Source organism: Rhinolophus sinicus, chromosome 18, assembly GCF_057876585.1.
Source record: "Rhinolophus sinicus isolate RSI-liver-muscle chromosome 18, RSI-T2T, whole genome shotgun sequence".
NCBI lineage: Eukaryota > Metazoa > Chordata > Mammalia > Chiroptera > Rhinolophidae > Rhinolophus > Rhinolophus sinicus.
In genome coordinates this window covers 91,100,734-91,114,946 of record NC_142518.1, presented here as the reverse complement: position 1 = coordinate 91,114,946, position 14,213 = coordinate 91,100,734, and the positions used below count along the sequence as shown (strand labels likewise).

The 14,213-nt window shown below is 36.5% G+C and overlaps 1 protein-coding gene across 9 annotated transcripts in view; it reads left to right on the top strand.

The window, feature by feature from the left end:
* SMARCA1 (SNF2 related chromatin remodeling ATPase 1) overlaps positions 1-7,322 on the top strand; it is a 116,942-nt gene extending 109,620 nt beyond the window's left edge. For 3 of the 9 annotated variants that reach the window (XM_074323498.2, XM_074323496.2, XM_088795301.1), the window contains 2 exons: positions 5,359-5,469; positions 6,586-6,750. In XM_074323498.2, the coding sequence (XP_074179599.1) occupies positions 5,359-5,469; positions 6,586-6,657 (183 nt within the window). In that variant the 3' untranslated portion in view covers positions 6,658-6,750. Of the gene's footprint in view, positions 1-5,358; positions 5,501-6,516 lie in introns of all 9 variants that reach the window. The other 6 variants (XM_019719815.3, XM_019719814.3, XM_019719817.3 and 3 more) reach the window with 5 other exon arrangements.
* Positions 7,323-14,213: the final 6,891 nt, after the last annotated feature.

The following is a 14,213-nucleotide window of genomic DNA, read 5'->3' as shown; positions in this document are numbered from 1 at the left end:
GAAGGCAGTGTGGAGGTTCCTCAAAAAATTACGAATAGAATTGCCATATGACCCAGCAATCCCTCTCCTGGGTATCTACCCAAAAAATCTGAAAACATTTAGAGATAAAGACACGTGTGCTGCAATGTTCATTGCAGCTTTGTTTTCAGTGGCCAAGACATGGAAACAACCAAAATGTCCTTCGATAGATGAATGGATAAAGAAGTTGTGGTATATATACACAATGAAATACTATTCGGCGGTAAGAAAAGATGATATAGGAACACTTGTGACAACATGGATGGATCTTGAGAGAGCAATGCTGAGCGAAATAAGTCAGACAGAAAAAGCAGAGAACCATGTGATTTCACTGATATGTGGTATATAAACCAAAAACAACAAAAGAACAAGACAAACAAATGAGAAACAGAAACTCATAGACACAGACAATAGTTTAGTGGTTGCCAGAGGGTAAGGCGGGTGGGAGGTGGGGGGTGGGAGATGAGGGTAAGGGGGATCGAATATATGGTGATGGAAGGAGAACTGACTCTGGGTGATGAACACACAATGGGATTTATAGATGATGTAATACAGAATTGTACACCTGAAATCTATGTAATTTTACTAACAAGTGTCACCCCAATAAATTTAGTAATATAAAATTTTTAAAAAAAAGTGTTCAATGAAGCATGCATAATTGTAGAGGCTATTTAGCCTAAATGAGGGGTGTTTGGAGGATCTGTTGTTGATTGTGATGGAAGCATGATAGCTGCCTTGTAATATTTGAAGTATTGTCATACGGAAGAAGGAATTGGTTTGTTTTCTATAACTACAAAAGTTAAGACCTAGAACTGATTGTTGGAAATTCTAAGGTAGGAAAGGGGAACATTTTTAACTTGTCCAAAAGTGGAATAGACTGCCTTGGGAGGTAGAAAGTAACCCCCATCGTTGAAAGAATTCAGCCATGCTGGACAACTAATTAACAAGGTCCTAGAAGAAGGGATTCAGGCATCAACTTGAATGATTTTTTAAAGGCCCTTTCTCATCTTGAGAGTCTATAATATTATGAACTCTCATTATTGAGAATCTGTATCAAGGAAAGTTTTCTGAGTACAAAAATACATTTCTGATTACATCACTGCTCCTGCTCAAAAATCGTCAGTGAAATCATTTTGTCAACTGAATTAAGTAAAATACCTTAGTTCTTTGTCCTTAGTTTCTCTGTTTCTTTTGTACTTTGATCCAAACATAGACTTATCCATTATTCTTACCCTGCACAACATTTCCCCAGTTGGCTTCTACGAAACATTGTAGTAGGATAAGCAGATAGATGATATTTATGTAGAACAAGGGTTCTGTGTTCAAATATATTTGGAAAATGCTGATATGTACTGAATCCTGCCCTGGATACCTCCAATCTACATTACAATGTGAAAAGCTCTGAGAAGTCCAGCCATGAAGAAATTTGTTTAACCTTTTTAAAATCCAGCATTTCCACACATGGGTGAACACGAAATGCTTTTTTCTTTTGCCACAACCATTAATATTGCAGAACAATTTTCCATTTGTCATTTTCCTTTTGTCTTTGTTATTTTTGTATCTCCTTTCTTCCTCTTGTGTGCTAGTTTTTCTCTCAACAACCTCATTCCTAAACCCAGTGTGGAGAAATGCTGAGTGAAAGCGATAATTAAACTACAGAATTGTAGAAACAGTTTGAGACCACATGAACCACTCCCTGTAATCTCAGGAAAATAGGAAGATAAATAGGTATTAAGAATATAGGAGAATATGTATGTGAAAGGAAAAATTACGTAAGATGAATGTTTTTGACATCACAAAATTTCTCATAGTCATTTCACAGTCACTCAATTATTCAAAAAATACATCACTGTTTTTGTTGGTAATCTGGCCTTTCTCCTTGTAGTTTCTGATTTTACCTGGTGTTCTGTTTATGATGACTACTGTTTAGTTAGGCTGTCTTTAAATGTGTGAATAAAAAGTGGGGTTGGTATCTCTAGAGAAAATGGCATCATCTGTGCTAGGAAGGTAACATTCATACTCTCCCATTCTGAGTTAGATTATTTTTCTATGTCTGGAATAGTTAGTGACATAAAAAGGAATGAAGGTAAGAACTTATTGTCTATATATAGTCATTTTGACACATTCTGCTTCTCTGCATGAGACTTTCTCAAAAGTATTAGTGTTTCTTTTCCTGAATCACCCGTATGTACCATGAATATGTATCTAAAGATATCTGTAGTCACAGGCAACTATTACTTATTGAGAATAATAATGGCCAGAGGTTATAGTGTAATGATTCAAGAAAGCAGCTTCAAATAAAGACTATCTAGTCTCTCTAGAAACCAGCAATCAAATCTCATCAGGGTCAACTTAGCCATTTCTATAATAGATAAATTGAATGACATGCTGTTTAATTTGTATGTGTGTTATCAAATGAAGCTATGAAGAGTATTTGGTCTGCATATTAAAGATACCAGTGTTGTTTTGGTAAGTAAGGAAAATTTCAGTGTTATTTTTCCTAAATTATTTAACCTTGGGTAATTGAAGATGCACATGAAATTTGAATGTACCAGTGTTTTGTAAGGTTATTTTTAATAGTTAAACAATAACTTGTTAATGATTTTGTTTTCTGGCTAAACTGTCTTTGTTTTTTGACTTGAATTTTAGAGAGTAGAAAATGCTTAGATAATTGATATTTCTACATGTAACATTAGTTATGTTGTATGCTATTTTTCTGGCTTTTATTTAGAAAGACAAAACTCTTTACAAAAGCATTTGCTGTTTCTTAAAAATGTTGCAGGTTGCCCAACAGCTAAATGTTCATTACAGAAAATTTGGAAAATATAAGCTAGTATAAGGAATAAAATATAAGTTACTTATTGGTCCTATAGACAGTTGCTGTTAACCACTAGTAATGCTGTAGTTAATGTTCAGTCAGCTATTTATTTGTGTGTGTATGTATATAAACATATGTGTATGTATAAACATACACACGCGCGCGCACACACACACACACACACACACACACACACACACACAGAGGGTGCCAAAAAATGTATACACAGTTTAAGAAAGGAAAACTATTAAAATTGTAATACTCAGTATATACTGATAACAAAAGACGAATACAAGTCACGTTTGACTTCTGCAATTGCAAGAGGTGCTCAAAGTGGTTACCATAAGTGTTCAGACAATTCTGATTATGGTGAACTACTGCTTGAGCAATGTTGACCAGTGTCCACTTGTATACGTCTTTTGGCACTCTGGGTATATACACGGTAGTGTATTAGTCCGCATGTGGCTTAAACAGATATTTTTCACAGGTTTGGAGACTGTTAGTCCAAGATCAAGGTGTTAGCAGGGTTGGTTTCTGGTGAGACCTCTTTCCCTGGCCTGTAGACGACACCTTCTCATTGTGTCGTGACATAGTCCTTTTCTCTGTGCTAGTGTGGAGAGAGAGGTATCTTTGGGTGTCTTCCTCTTCTTACAAGAAAACAAGTCCTATCAGGTTAGGGCCACGCCCATATGACCTCATTTAACCTCAATTACCTCCTTAAAGGCCTTATCTTTAGTCACATTGTGGGGGTGCTAAGGCTTCAACATATAAATTTTGAGGGGACACAATTCAGTCCATAAAATTGACTTCTTGTCATCAGTGAATGATAGTTCTCATTTCACCATCTTACTATTAACACTGGATGCACACACCACACACACATGCATGTGCAAATCAATGCTAATTTCACAAAGATGGCATTCTTTTACTTTGCATTTCTTTGATCATTAGTTTGAGTGAAAAAAAGTTTAATATTTGGACATTTTAATTTTTCTGAGTTTTTTTCTTGTACTTTGACAATTTTTCTATTGGTGTTTTTTGTTTTTTTATTTTTTTTTGCATTATAAATCACATTTTATATTTTATTAATTTTATTTGTGCCAGTTCTCTTCTAAGAGTATAAAGAGAAAGAAAAAAAAAACACAAAAAACGGCCCTTTATACTTATCCACGTATTTACTTTTCTGGCATTCTTCTTTCCTTTTAGTAGCTCCACTTTTCTTTCTTCTTTTTTTTTTTCTATTAGTTTCTATTGGGGTTTTTAATTGTTAATAAACCTGTATTTTCATTTGAATGTTTAGCTATTTTATATTTTACCATATATTTTTCCTTATATGGAAGAGGAATCATATTTTAAAGTGTTACTTATCATTTGGTATTAAACTGTTATTTAACTTTAAAATATAGCCAAGTATACAGGGTTAATATATATGAGTGTCTATATTAATGAATCAAATGCTTAATGCTCACCATACATTCATAAAAAAATTTATAATTGGGTGCATTGGTTTGCTGGCAATGAAATATAGGTAGTGGCAAGGTTAATGCAAAATCTTTTTAGCTATTGTTTGCTCCAAATTAACAAATGCAGTAATGTCTCCTGAGATTTGCTCCTCAGAATTCTGATCCCACAAGATGTCCTATGAGAAGAGAGTTCCATTGGTTGAACAGCTTTGAGGACTGCTTGCATTCTATGTTTCTTACCTAATGGTTGACAGTGCTGGTCAGGAACTTGAAGTCCCTGAGGAGCCCTGTAGTAAAGAAATCTGTTTGACTTTTTAAAACAGTATTTTCAAAACTTATTTTGGCAATAGGACATCCCCTTATTATTTTTTTTGTTAACATGATTTTTGTTAACATTTTATTTTGAAATATTTATACATTCACAGGAAGTTGTAAAGAAAGGTACAAGGAGGTCTTTGGTACCCCTCACCCAGTTTTCCCTGATGGTAACATCTTGCATAACTATAGTACCAGCAGATTGACTTTAGTATAATCCACAGAGCTTATTCATATTTCATCAGTTATACATGCACTTGTCTACGTGTAGATCAATGCAGTTTTATTACATGTAGATGTAACCAGCACCACCACAAAACTCCACTGTGCTGGGTTTTTATAGCCACACCCACTCGCCCTTCTTTCCCTAGCCCCTGGCAACCATGGATATGTTCTCCATTTCTAAAGTTTTGTCGTTTCAAGAATGTTATATAAATGTAATAATATGGTATGTAACCTTTTCAGATTAGCTTTTTTCACTCAGCATAATTCCTTTGAGGTTCATCTAGATTGTTGTGTGTACCAAGAGTTGTTTTTTTATTGCTGAGTAATATTTCAAGGTATGGGTGACATTTACCCACTCATATTTTTTTGGTTGAATCCATTAATCTATATGAATATTGTTCTGAAGAACACCAACTTTAGAAATTCTATACCACAGAAATAGTACAATTAAAGAATGATCACTCTTTAAAGATTATTCCTGGGTTTCAGAAATTAAAAATTTTTCATTATTTGTTTTAGGAATTCCAGAGACGCTGTAATACTCTTATTTCATTGATTGAGAAAGAAAATATGGAAATTGAGGAAAGAGAGAGAGCAGAAAAGAAGAAACGGGCAACTAAAACTCCAATGGTAAAAATTTCAGCATTTTCCTAACTTTTAGGTAGATCCCATTTTTTTACATAATTAAAATGCCTATATTATGTTTAATGCTATAGTGATACCTATTATAAAAACTGGTTTTATGAACTGCTAATTTGTTTTTGACAGAGAAAGAATTAAACTACAACCACATGTTTCCTATTTGTTTAAAGAACGTAAAGTTAGGAACTCCCTAGTAACAGGGCTCAGTATTTTAAAAAATTCCTCATGACTTTCAGCAAAAGTATAATGCAAGTAAAACCCTTCTAATTGATACTAGAGTTGTCGTGGAGAGTAGTAGGAGGGAGGTGGGATGGGATGGGTTGAGGCTGAAATTGAAATGGAGTTTTTATTTGATAAATAAGTTTTCTGATCTTTGTGGAACTACGAGTGCAAATGAGAACTTTAAGCAGGCAGCAAAGCTTTACTTGGTTTACTTGCTAATAAGTTAACTGTTGAGTAATAAGTTGACTTGATTTCAATCCAGTCAGGTTGCCTTGTATTGCTACAATTTAAAATAGTCTTTAATAGGTCATGTTATTTGAGTGCAGTTATGTAAACTACCATATTTCATCAAGTCTGAGATGCCTTCTACTGTAAGACACAGCATTATTTTATGTACCACGGAGAAAAACTGTTGCCAATTAACTATAATTTGTGATCTGTTGTAAGATGCATCCTGATTTCAGAGATGTTAATGTGGGAAAGAAATGTGCATCATAGAATATATGAAATGTGGTATTTTAACATCTATTGTACAGTTTTTAAAAGTAGTACACTCATAAATAACATTTTTGCCCAGAAAACTTTAAGTATTAAGTAGTTCTTTAAGATAAGAGGACGTTTATAGTACTATGTGAAAGTAGACACTTGATGACTATTTTTGATGCATATTTTATGTCTTAAAAAGAAACATCTTTGAAGGTTATTTTACATTGGGTTATATAGTTTGTTGGGCTATATAGAACATTAACTGTGAGTATAACGTTTAAGTGAATATTCATGTTAAAATTTTTTTTTAATGCATTTACATCCTAGATTTAACATTGTTGGGCCATTTAAAAATATGCATATTGGAGCAGAACATTAAATCTGTTTCCATTTTAGTCACAGAAAAGAAAAGCAGAGTCAGCTACTGAGAGCTCTGGAAAGAAGGATGTCAAGAAGGTGAAATCCTAAAGCCTAGAAATAAAGTTGTAAATGGGAAACTGCTATTTTCTTGTTCCCATCTTCAAATGCTAATTGCCAGTTCCAGTGTATTCATGGTACTCTTAAGAAAAATCTTTTTGATTTTGATTTCTTGCATATTTTATATATTTTACAATGCTTTCTACCTGAAATGTGTAGCTTTATATTTTATGCATTCTAGTATTTTTGTGTACTGTGTTTTGTGCATTTCATGTCTTCATCAAAATCCTCCCAGTCCTTGTTCTTTTTAAGCTTGTGCTGAGGTTTTAGCTTTTCTATGTTTTATATGCCGCTGCTTTGAAAGAGAACCTAGATTCTATAGCTGTATTATTGTTGTTTCATACTTTAAATTTATATGGCTGTGGAAAAATGAATTAAAATGATTTGAGGAGAAAGACTTTTTCACTTCTTTGTTGCTTTCTTTTCTATTGAGTATGGGCTTGTATTACTGCATAATGTGATTAGCATAATAATTGTTTCTTTGAGATCATCTAAATATTTTTTCCCCTAAAGGAATAAAGGGTGAGAACAGAAAAATATTAAAAAAAACACTAATATTTGATACTGTGCTTGCTGTCAGTATGAATTACATTTAAATTATTCTCTAAATATTCAAGTGGGAAAATATAATAAAGAAATGTCTATAAGAAATTTAATTATTTCCTGTTTTTTGTGCAGTAGAAAATAGTTGTGTTTACTGAATTGTATTGCTCACTACTATATATTTGGTTGAAAGTTAAAGCTTTGCTGACATGTGTGTGATTTTCTGTCACATAGAGCCAGTTCAGAGGAGTCTGTAGATTTATTAACAACTAAGTTAAAAGTATGAAATAAGCACTATGCATGCAGAAGAAAGGGGGCTGTCTTCTATAGGAATACAATCATGCTCAGATAACAAATAATCTCAAAGTGTCAGAAATTTTATACACCAGGTATTTATTTCTTGCTCACACTACAGATCCTATTGCAGGTGAGAGAGATGTGAGACTGGAAGGGGATCTGCTCCATAGAGTCACTCAAGGTTCCAGGTTGACTTAGGCTCCACTGTTTTGTAGCTTCACCATCTGAGACATGTGGCCCATTCAGCTGCTCCTGTAGGGAAAAAAGAGGGGCTGGAGAAGCTCATGTAGTCACTTTGTTGCCTCAGCCCAGACGTGACACGTCACATCCACTTATATTTCATTGTCCCAAACTAGTCACGTGGTCCAGTGTATATGCAAGAGAGGTCTGGCAAATGTAGGGGAACAAACGAAATGTTTTACATTACTGCTTTTGCTACAGGGGCTGTCTATTCAGGAAAGAATCTGGGTCTGTCACATGAAACTGTTAGTGTGCAATTAATCAGAGTCAAGGTCAGTTTATAAGGGAACAGATAAAATGGATCAGAATCTAGTGTGAAACACATAATAAATGAAATCTAGGAACACAGGTCAGTGGTGTTAGTTATCAAAACAAGATTTGAACCACTAAAGAGTTGCTTCCTCCCATCTACCAAGATCTGTTGCATTTCTTATCAAATTCTATTTAGTGTGCCACTGGCAAATCTTTGGGTAGCTCTGAGTGCAAGTCAGCATTTTTCACATCCTTGGTGTTCTCATAATGGTTCTGCAATATAGGAATAGATCTAGAATGACAACCCGCTGTCTGCTGGACTCTTCCAAGTTTTTATTCATGGTCCAGATTTCCTATTTCTTACTGATATGTTCCTGATTGGATTCCTATAACTATTTTCAGTATTAGGACTTAGGCTCTTGTACTTTGTTGGAGGTTGGTGAAATTGGGGTGCTGGTAAGAGATGAGTTTAGGATGATGTTAGATCAAGGGACCCAGAGATACCCAAATTTGTCCTTGGCTTAACTGCTCTTTCTGTAAGGCCCACAAAGGAAGTGAAGGTAAGCAAAATAATACTTCAGTAGCTGGTGCTGTGGCTCTAAACCTAAATCCAGAGCTCTTAAGTTCAAAATAGAATATTGGATTTTCCACTCCAATGAAATTAAAAGCTGCAGTCACTGGAGTGGGAGAAAATGATAAACTAAGAGGGTCTTACTGATACCCCCAAGTTCTGTGCACTGGAAAACAGCCCAGTGAGAGTCCTCAATTCTAATCAATTAGTTGAGCATTTCTTTCTTCTTTGTAGATTTTTGTCTTTTTTACTTTATTTTTTAAAATTTTTATTAAATTTATTGGGTGACATTGGTTAATAACATTATATGAGGTCAGACAATTAAGTTTGCGAACTCATCATATAAAAACTGCTACACACCTTATTGCTGAATATCACTCCAGTCACCTTTAGCATACTTCCCTTGGGAAGCTATGTACTGACGCCAGTGCCTAGTCCACCCTTCAAAGCAATTTTGGAACTCTTTTTCTGGAATGGCCATCAGAGCTGTCGTTGTATTACCCTTGATGTCCTGAATGTCATCAAAATGTCTTCCTTTCAATATTTATCTTTGGGTAAAGAAAGAAATCTTTGGGGGCCAGATCAAGTGAATAGGGAGGGTGTTCCAATACAGTTACTTCTTTACTGACTAAAAACTCCCATCACAGACAGTGCCATGTGAGCTGGTGCATTGTCGTGACACAAGAGCCATGAATGGTTGGTGAAAAGTTCAGGTCGGTTTTGTCTTTTTCACACAGCTTTTCAGCACTTCCAGATAGTAAACTTGGTTAACTGTTTGTCCAACTGGTACAAATTCATAGTGAATAATCCCTCTGACATCAAAAAAGGTTAGCAACGTCGTTGCAACAAGTTTGCAAACTTAATTGTCAGAGCTTGTATATGTTTCAAGTGTCCATTTCTATAATAAATCATCTGTATATTGCATTATGTGCTGACTACCCAAGGTTTAGTCTCCTTTTGTCACCATATATTTGATTCCCTTTATCCTCTTCATCCTCCACCCCCTCCCTTCCCCGCTGGTAACCACCCTTCTGTTGCCTGAGTCTGTGAGTTTGTTTTGTTTGTTCGTGTGTTACTTTTCTGTTTTGTATTCCACATGAGTGAAATCGTATGGTTCTTGTCTTTTTCTGTCTGACTCATTTCCCTTAGCACGATACTTTCAGGATCCAGCCATGTTGTTGCAAATGGCAGGATTTCATCCTTTCTGATGGCAGAGTAGTATTCTATTATATATATGTATCATCTTTATGTAATCACCGATCGTAGGACACTTAGGTTGTTTCCATTTCTTGGCTACCATGTGTAATGTTGCAATGAACATAGGGGTACATATGTCTTTTTGAATAAATGTTTTCAGATTTTGGGGGTAGATACCCAGAAGTGGGCTTGCTGGGTCATATGGTAGCTCTAATCTTAATTTTCTGAGGAACTTCCATACTCTTTTTCCATAGTGGCTATACCAACTTAGATTTCCACCAGCAGTGTATGATGGTTTCTTTTAGCATTTCTTTTGTTAGGGAGGAATGAAGATGGAGGGTGGGAGTAGGTACAGTAAAGTGTCTTTGAACTTCTGTCACGGAAATTTAACAGTCTCTACTTTTTGTTATTTCTCTGTTTACCCAAAGAGTTAATAGCTAAGCTGTATGTGACGTCTGCTTTAGGGGAGAAAATCTGCAGGTAAGTTCTTCGAGCTTTTTCATGGGGCCATTTGCCTAATCCATATAATGGCAGCTATGAGTCATTTTGGTCCAAAGAGATGTGGAATTCAGCTTTCTAAGATGTTCATTGAATGTCTCTGTTGTCACCCTCACAAACTTGTGAAACTCTTTTATTCAGGATGTTAAAGACCACACTATGTATTTACTGAAAAATTCACCACCTATTCTATTCCCCATCTTAGATTATGTACAGGAGCTTTGTTGAACATAGCCAACCAAGGAAGCCCATACAATGAACACCAGATGGCAGCACAGTCCAAATAATATAATGTTGGGGATACAAAGTGCCCCAAGTCTTTATGGGAAACCTCACTTACTGTCAATTTTCTGCAGAGAAAGTGTCATAGAGAATTTAAAAGTCCAACAAAGATATCCCATTTCAAGCAACAGGCCTAGACTGATGGGCTGCCCTAGACCTGGCAGCCATGTTGGGGAGAAAAAGCAGCATAGTCAGTTTACCATGTCAGCTGCTTGGAGGCCAGAGGAAGCAGAAGAAAATCTGCAGGTATATGCGTGCATGCACTCATAAATTCACAATGATCCAGCCCACTAGCAGAAATGATCCAATTGATGATATTGAAATCTGATCCAACCTGGTTCCTTGTTTGGGGAACGTGCAAGGAGGGAAATAATTAGTACAGGGACCCTAAGTAGTTTCCTTCACTCAAGGCCTCTATCTATAAAAGACAAGAGTTGAATAGGTTTCCCAGCAACCCTTGGACTCACACTGAGGCCCTCATAAAGCTTCTGTCTTTGTTGATCAATTGGATAATCAGACCTTAATTTCCTTAGAATCAAAAAAAGGTGTTGAGCTCAATAATATCATTTTCATCATAGCCATTTGTATCTTTGTCTTTATTGCACAGTTCCTTCTTATTCCCTGGCTCCTTGACATATGAGTGGTTATGCTATATGGAAAAGTTGGGGATTTGTCGGATCACACAATTCTCCCATGAATTATGCCCCCCAATTTTGTCCACTGTGTGAAATTTCCCAGTGAAGAGAAGTTACAGAACTAGAATCTTTGCAGCTCTCCTAGCTGTTGGGTGTTTGGTTTGAAAAGCCTCTACCCAACTCATGATACTGTCACTAAAATAAATTATTATTTCCCAATTAATGGCAATAGAAGATCACAGTGGGGACCTTTGCCAGTAGCCAATGCAGTTCAGATTCCTGGGCTAGTTTCAAGACCCACAATAATGCTGGTGTCCACATTGCTTTCTCTCCAGGTGTTCTTATCAACTCCTGAAATCCTTAAGTTTCAAATTTCAAACTTCTGTCAGTATTCTATCCCACATCTCCTTCTTTTAGTCTGCCTAAGCTCCCTTCCCCTCCTTGATAGATAAGGGGTAAGATTTTCCTGTGGTTCAAATACATGTAGCTAATGCCATCTGTCTTATTCCCTGTTCCTCAGCCTTACCATTTCTGTGTGCTCCTGCTGATTTCTAACTGCCAGTATAAGGCAGTTAGAAGAGGCCTTTATAAGAGGCCTTGAAAGGCTTTTCTACCCTTTGCGTGATAGGTTGGAAGATCTAGAGGGTTAATGCCTCTGAGAGTGGCTCTCAACCCAAAACTGGTTGGAGTTGTTGTATAAGTACCCCAGCTCTCTCACCCCTTGAGCAAGGTCACTTAAAGGTATGTGATTTATATGATTCCCCAGTTTTCACCCATGTGATTAAGCTCCACTCACCTACAGTCGTACCTTTGTTGATAACACACTCTTTATTGACTGCTTTCCGTTCCTTGTATTACTTCCTCATTTCCCTGTGGGCGTTTCCTGGGGTCAACTCCTAGATATACTACTTGCATTAGAATCTTTATCTCAGGGTCTACTTCTGAGGAATCCCAAATTAAGACACTAACCTTATACACATAGCTCTTCTTAACCCCTAGTTTCATAAAGAGGTGGGGGTGTTTTAGGCGAGTAATGACTGGAGAGCATACCAAACCAATTCTCAAACCCAAGCCATTCTGGGTACAGGCATTATTCAATGCCTTTTTGGTTTGTTTTTCCTTTCATTAAATTTTCCTCTCTACCTCAGTCCAAGAGGTTCCTTTCCCCACGCACTAAACACCTCAATTCATTTTTATTGGTGAAATCTACCTCTCTGCAGTGATTTCAACCGCACTCTGAAGTCTGAAATCACAACCATGATTAGATATTTGGCAGTGCTCACTGAAGATACCTGATCAGGAAATCCATTGCAAGGAATGTATTGTCTCAAGCCTTGCAAATCATGACGGGTTATTTTTTTGTTACTCTATCCCTTTATCTTCCACAAATCCATAGATTAGGATTTATATAATGTCCAAATCAAAGTCAACATGAGAACCTGTGGTGGAGAAGGGAGTCAGAAAACTTTAGATAAGGCACATGACACCCGGAATTTTATTTCGCCACCATTCTCTTTTTTTCCTGGATGCAGATTAAAATAAGAATAACAGGAACAGAATCTGGGCCTGCCATCTAGTTGGCCATATGACTATTTGGATCTAATAATCCAATAGGCCAAAAATGTCATGCTGCTTATTTTTTGAAGGCCTCCGTCATGTTGCAGACCTTGCTGCTCCTGCAATTTGAAGTCATGGACAAGAAAGACTACCATAGCTCTAAATGGACGTTTACATCAGTACCAACACCTGCCTGTTGCGTGGAAGATTATATTGTAAACCTATGGAAGAAGTGCTTCAAGGTTGAGAATTTAACCTCAATCTCTTTTGTGGGACTTTGCTCTCCAAATGTCAGTTCCTGGGGCATATATTTGCTCTGCTTGCTGAGATCATGTCAGTGTTAGGGGCAGAGGTGAGATCCAGGCACTATTAAGGGATGGAATTATGGTGGTAATAGGCCAGGGGACTCAGGAATACTTAAATCCTGCCTTGGCCCTACCACCCTTGTGTGTTCTAAAAGTGGTACATGTGCGTAAAAGTATGGCAAAAGAAAGCAAAGTGACATTTTTTAAGTGGGACATTGGCTCCAAACTCCAGTTCAGCACACTGTTCAGTTGACCACAATGAGGTTTAGGGTTGAAACAGCCTGGAACTCAGAACCAAAGCAGGATGAGTAACTTAGCATTTCCCTTAAAACAAAATCAAATACCAGAATTTGCCGATTCCATTGAGAATAAAAGCTCACAGCTACCAGCTCCAGAGGGAATGAATCCAGAAAGAAGCTTTCTAATTATATCGGATTGTTTATAGTCCCAAAGCTCCACCCACTGGAACTGGTTCAACAAGTGTTCAAGAATCTTACCCATCAGTTCAGCACTCCTTCACTACTTGTGTAGGGGGACAGGGAGAGGACCAGAGAGGAGCTCTGAACCCCTTCTGGAGACCAGTATGGGTGCTGTGCTTAGATACTCAACTTCTGTAGCCAGGTTAGTTCCTACAGCTTTTAGTTGATTACATGTTGCTATATGGCTGGAACAGAAACTTACAAAAGGTATCACAAGAGGTACCTTTACAGAATGCAAATGTGATAACTTCTCACGAGAATCATATCACCCCTGAGGGATTTCTTATCTACCATATTTTGTGATTATTGTTGAGACTAAATTTGTCAGTGAACTTGAGTCCTTGAGAACAATGGTTTACTATACAACAGTGTCACAGTGTTTTGAGTCTTCTCTTCGGGGAGATGGCAACAGTTCCTGGTCATGATAGGAGAAAAAGTGATGCTTTCATATGCTGTTATGAATGTATATCTACTGCTAAAATCTGAATATGGATGGACTATTTTTAAAATATTTGCTTTTATTTGTAGTTTAAAAAGAAGTGATACAAACTATGAGTGAACAATTTGCACTCCACAATTTTCTTCACTTGTAGATTTTTTCTTTTTTTATGCTTAGATTTCTTTTTATTATCAGCTTCAGGTGTAAAAAACAATGTAATCGATAGACATTTACACCTGTCACAAAGTGATA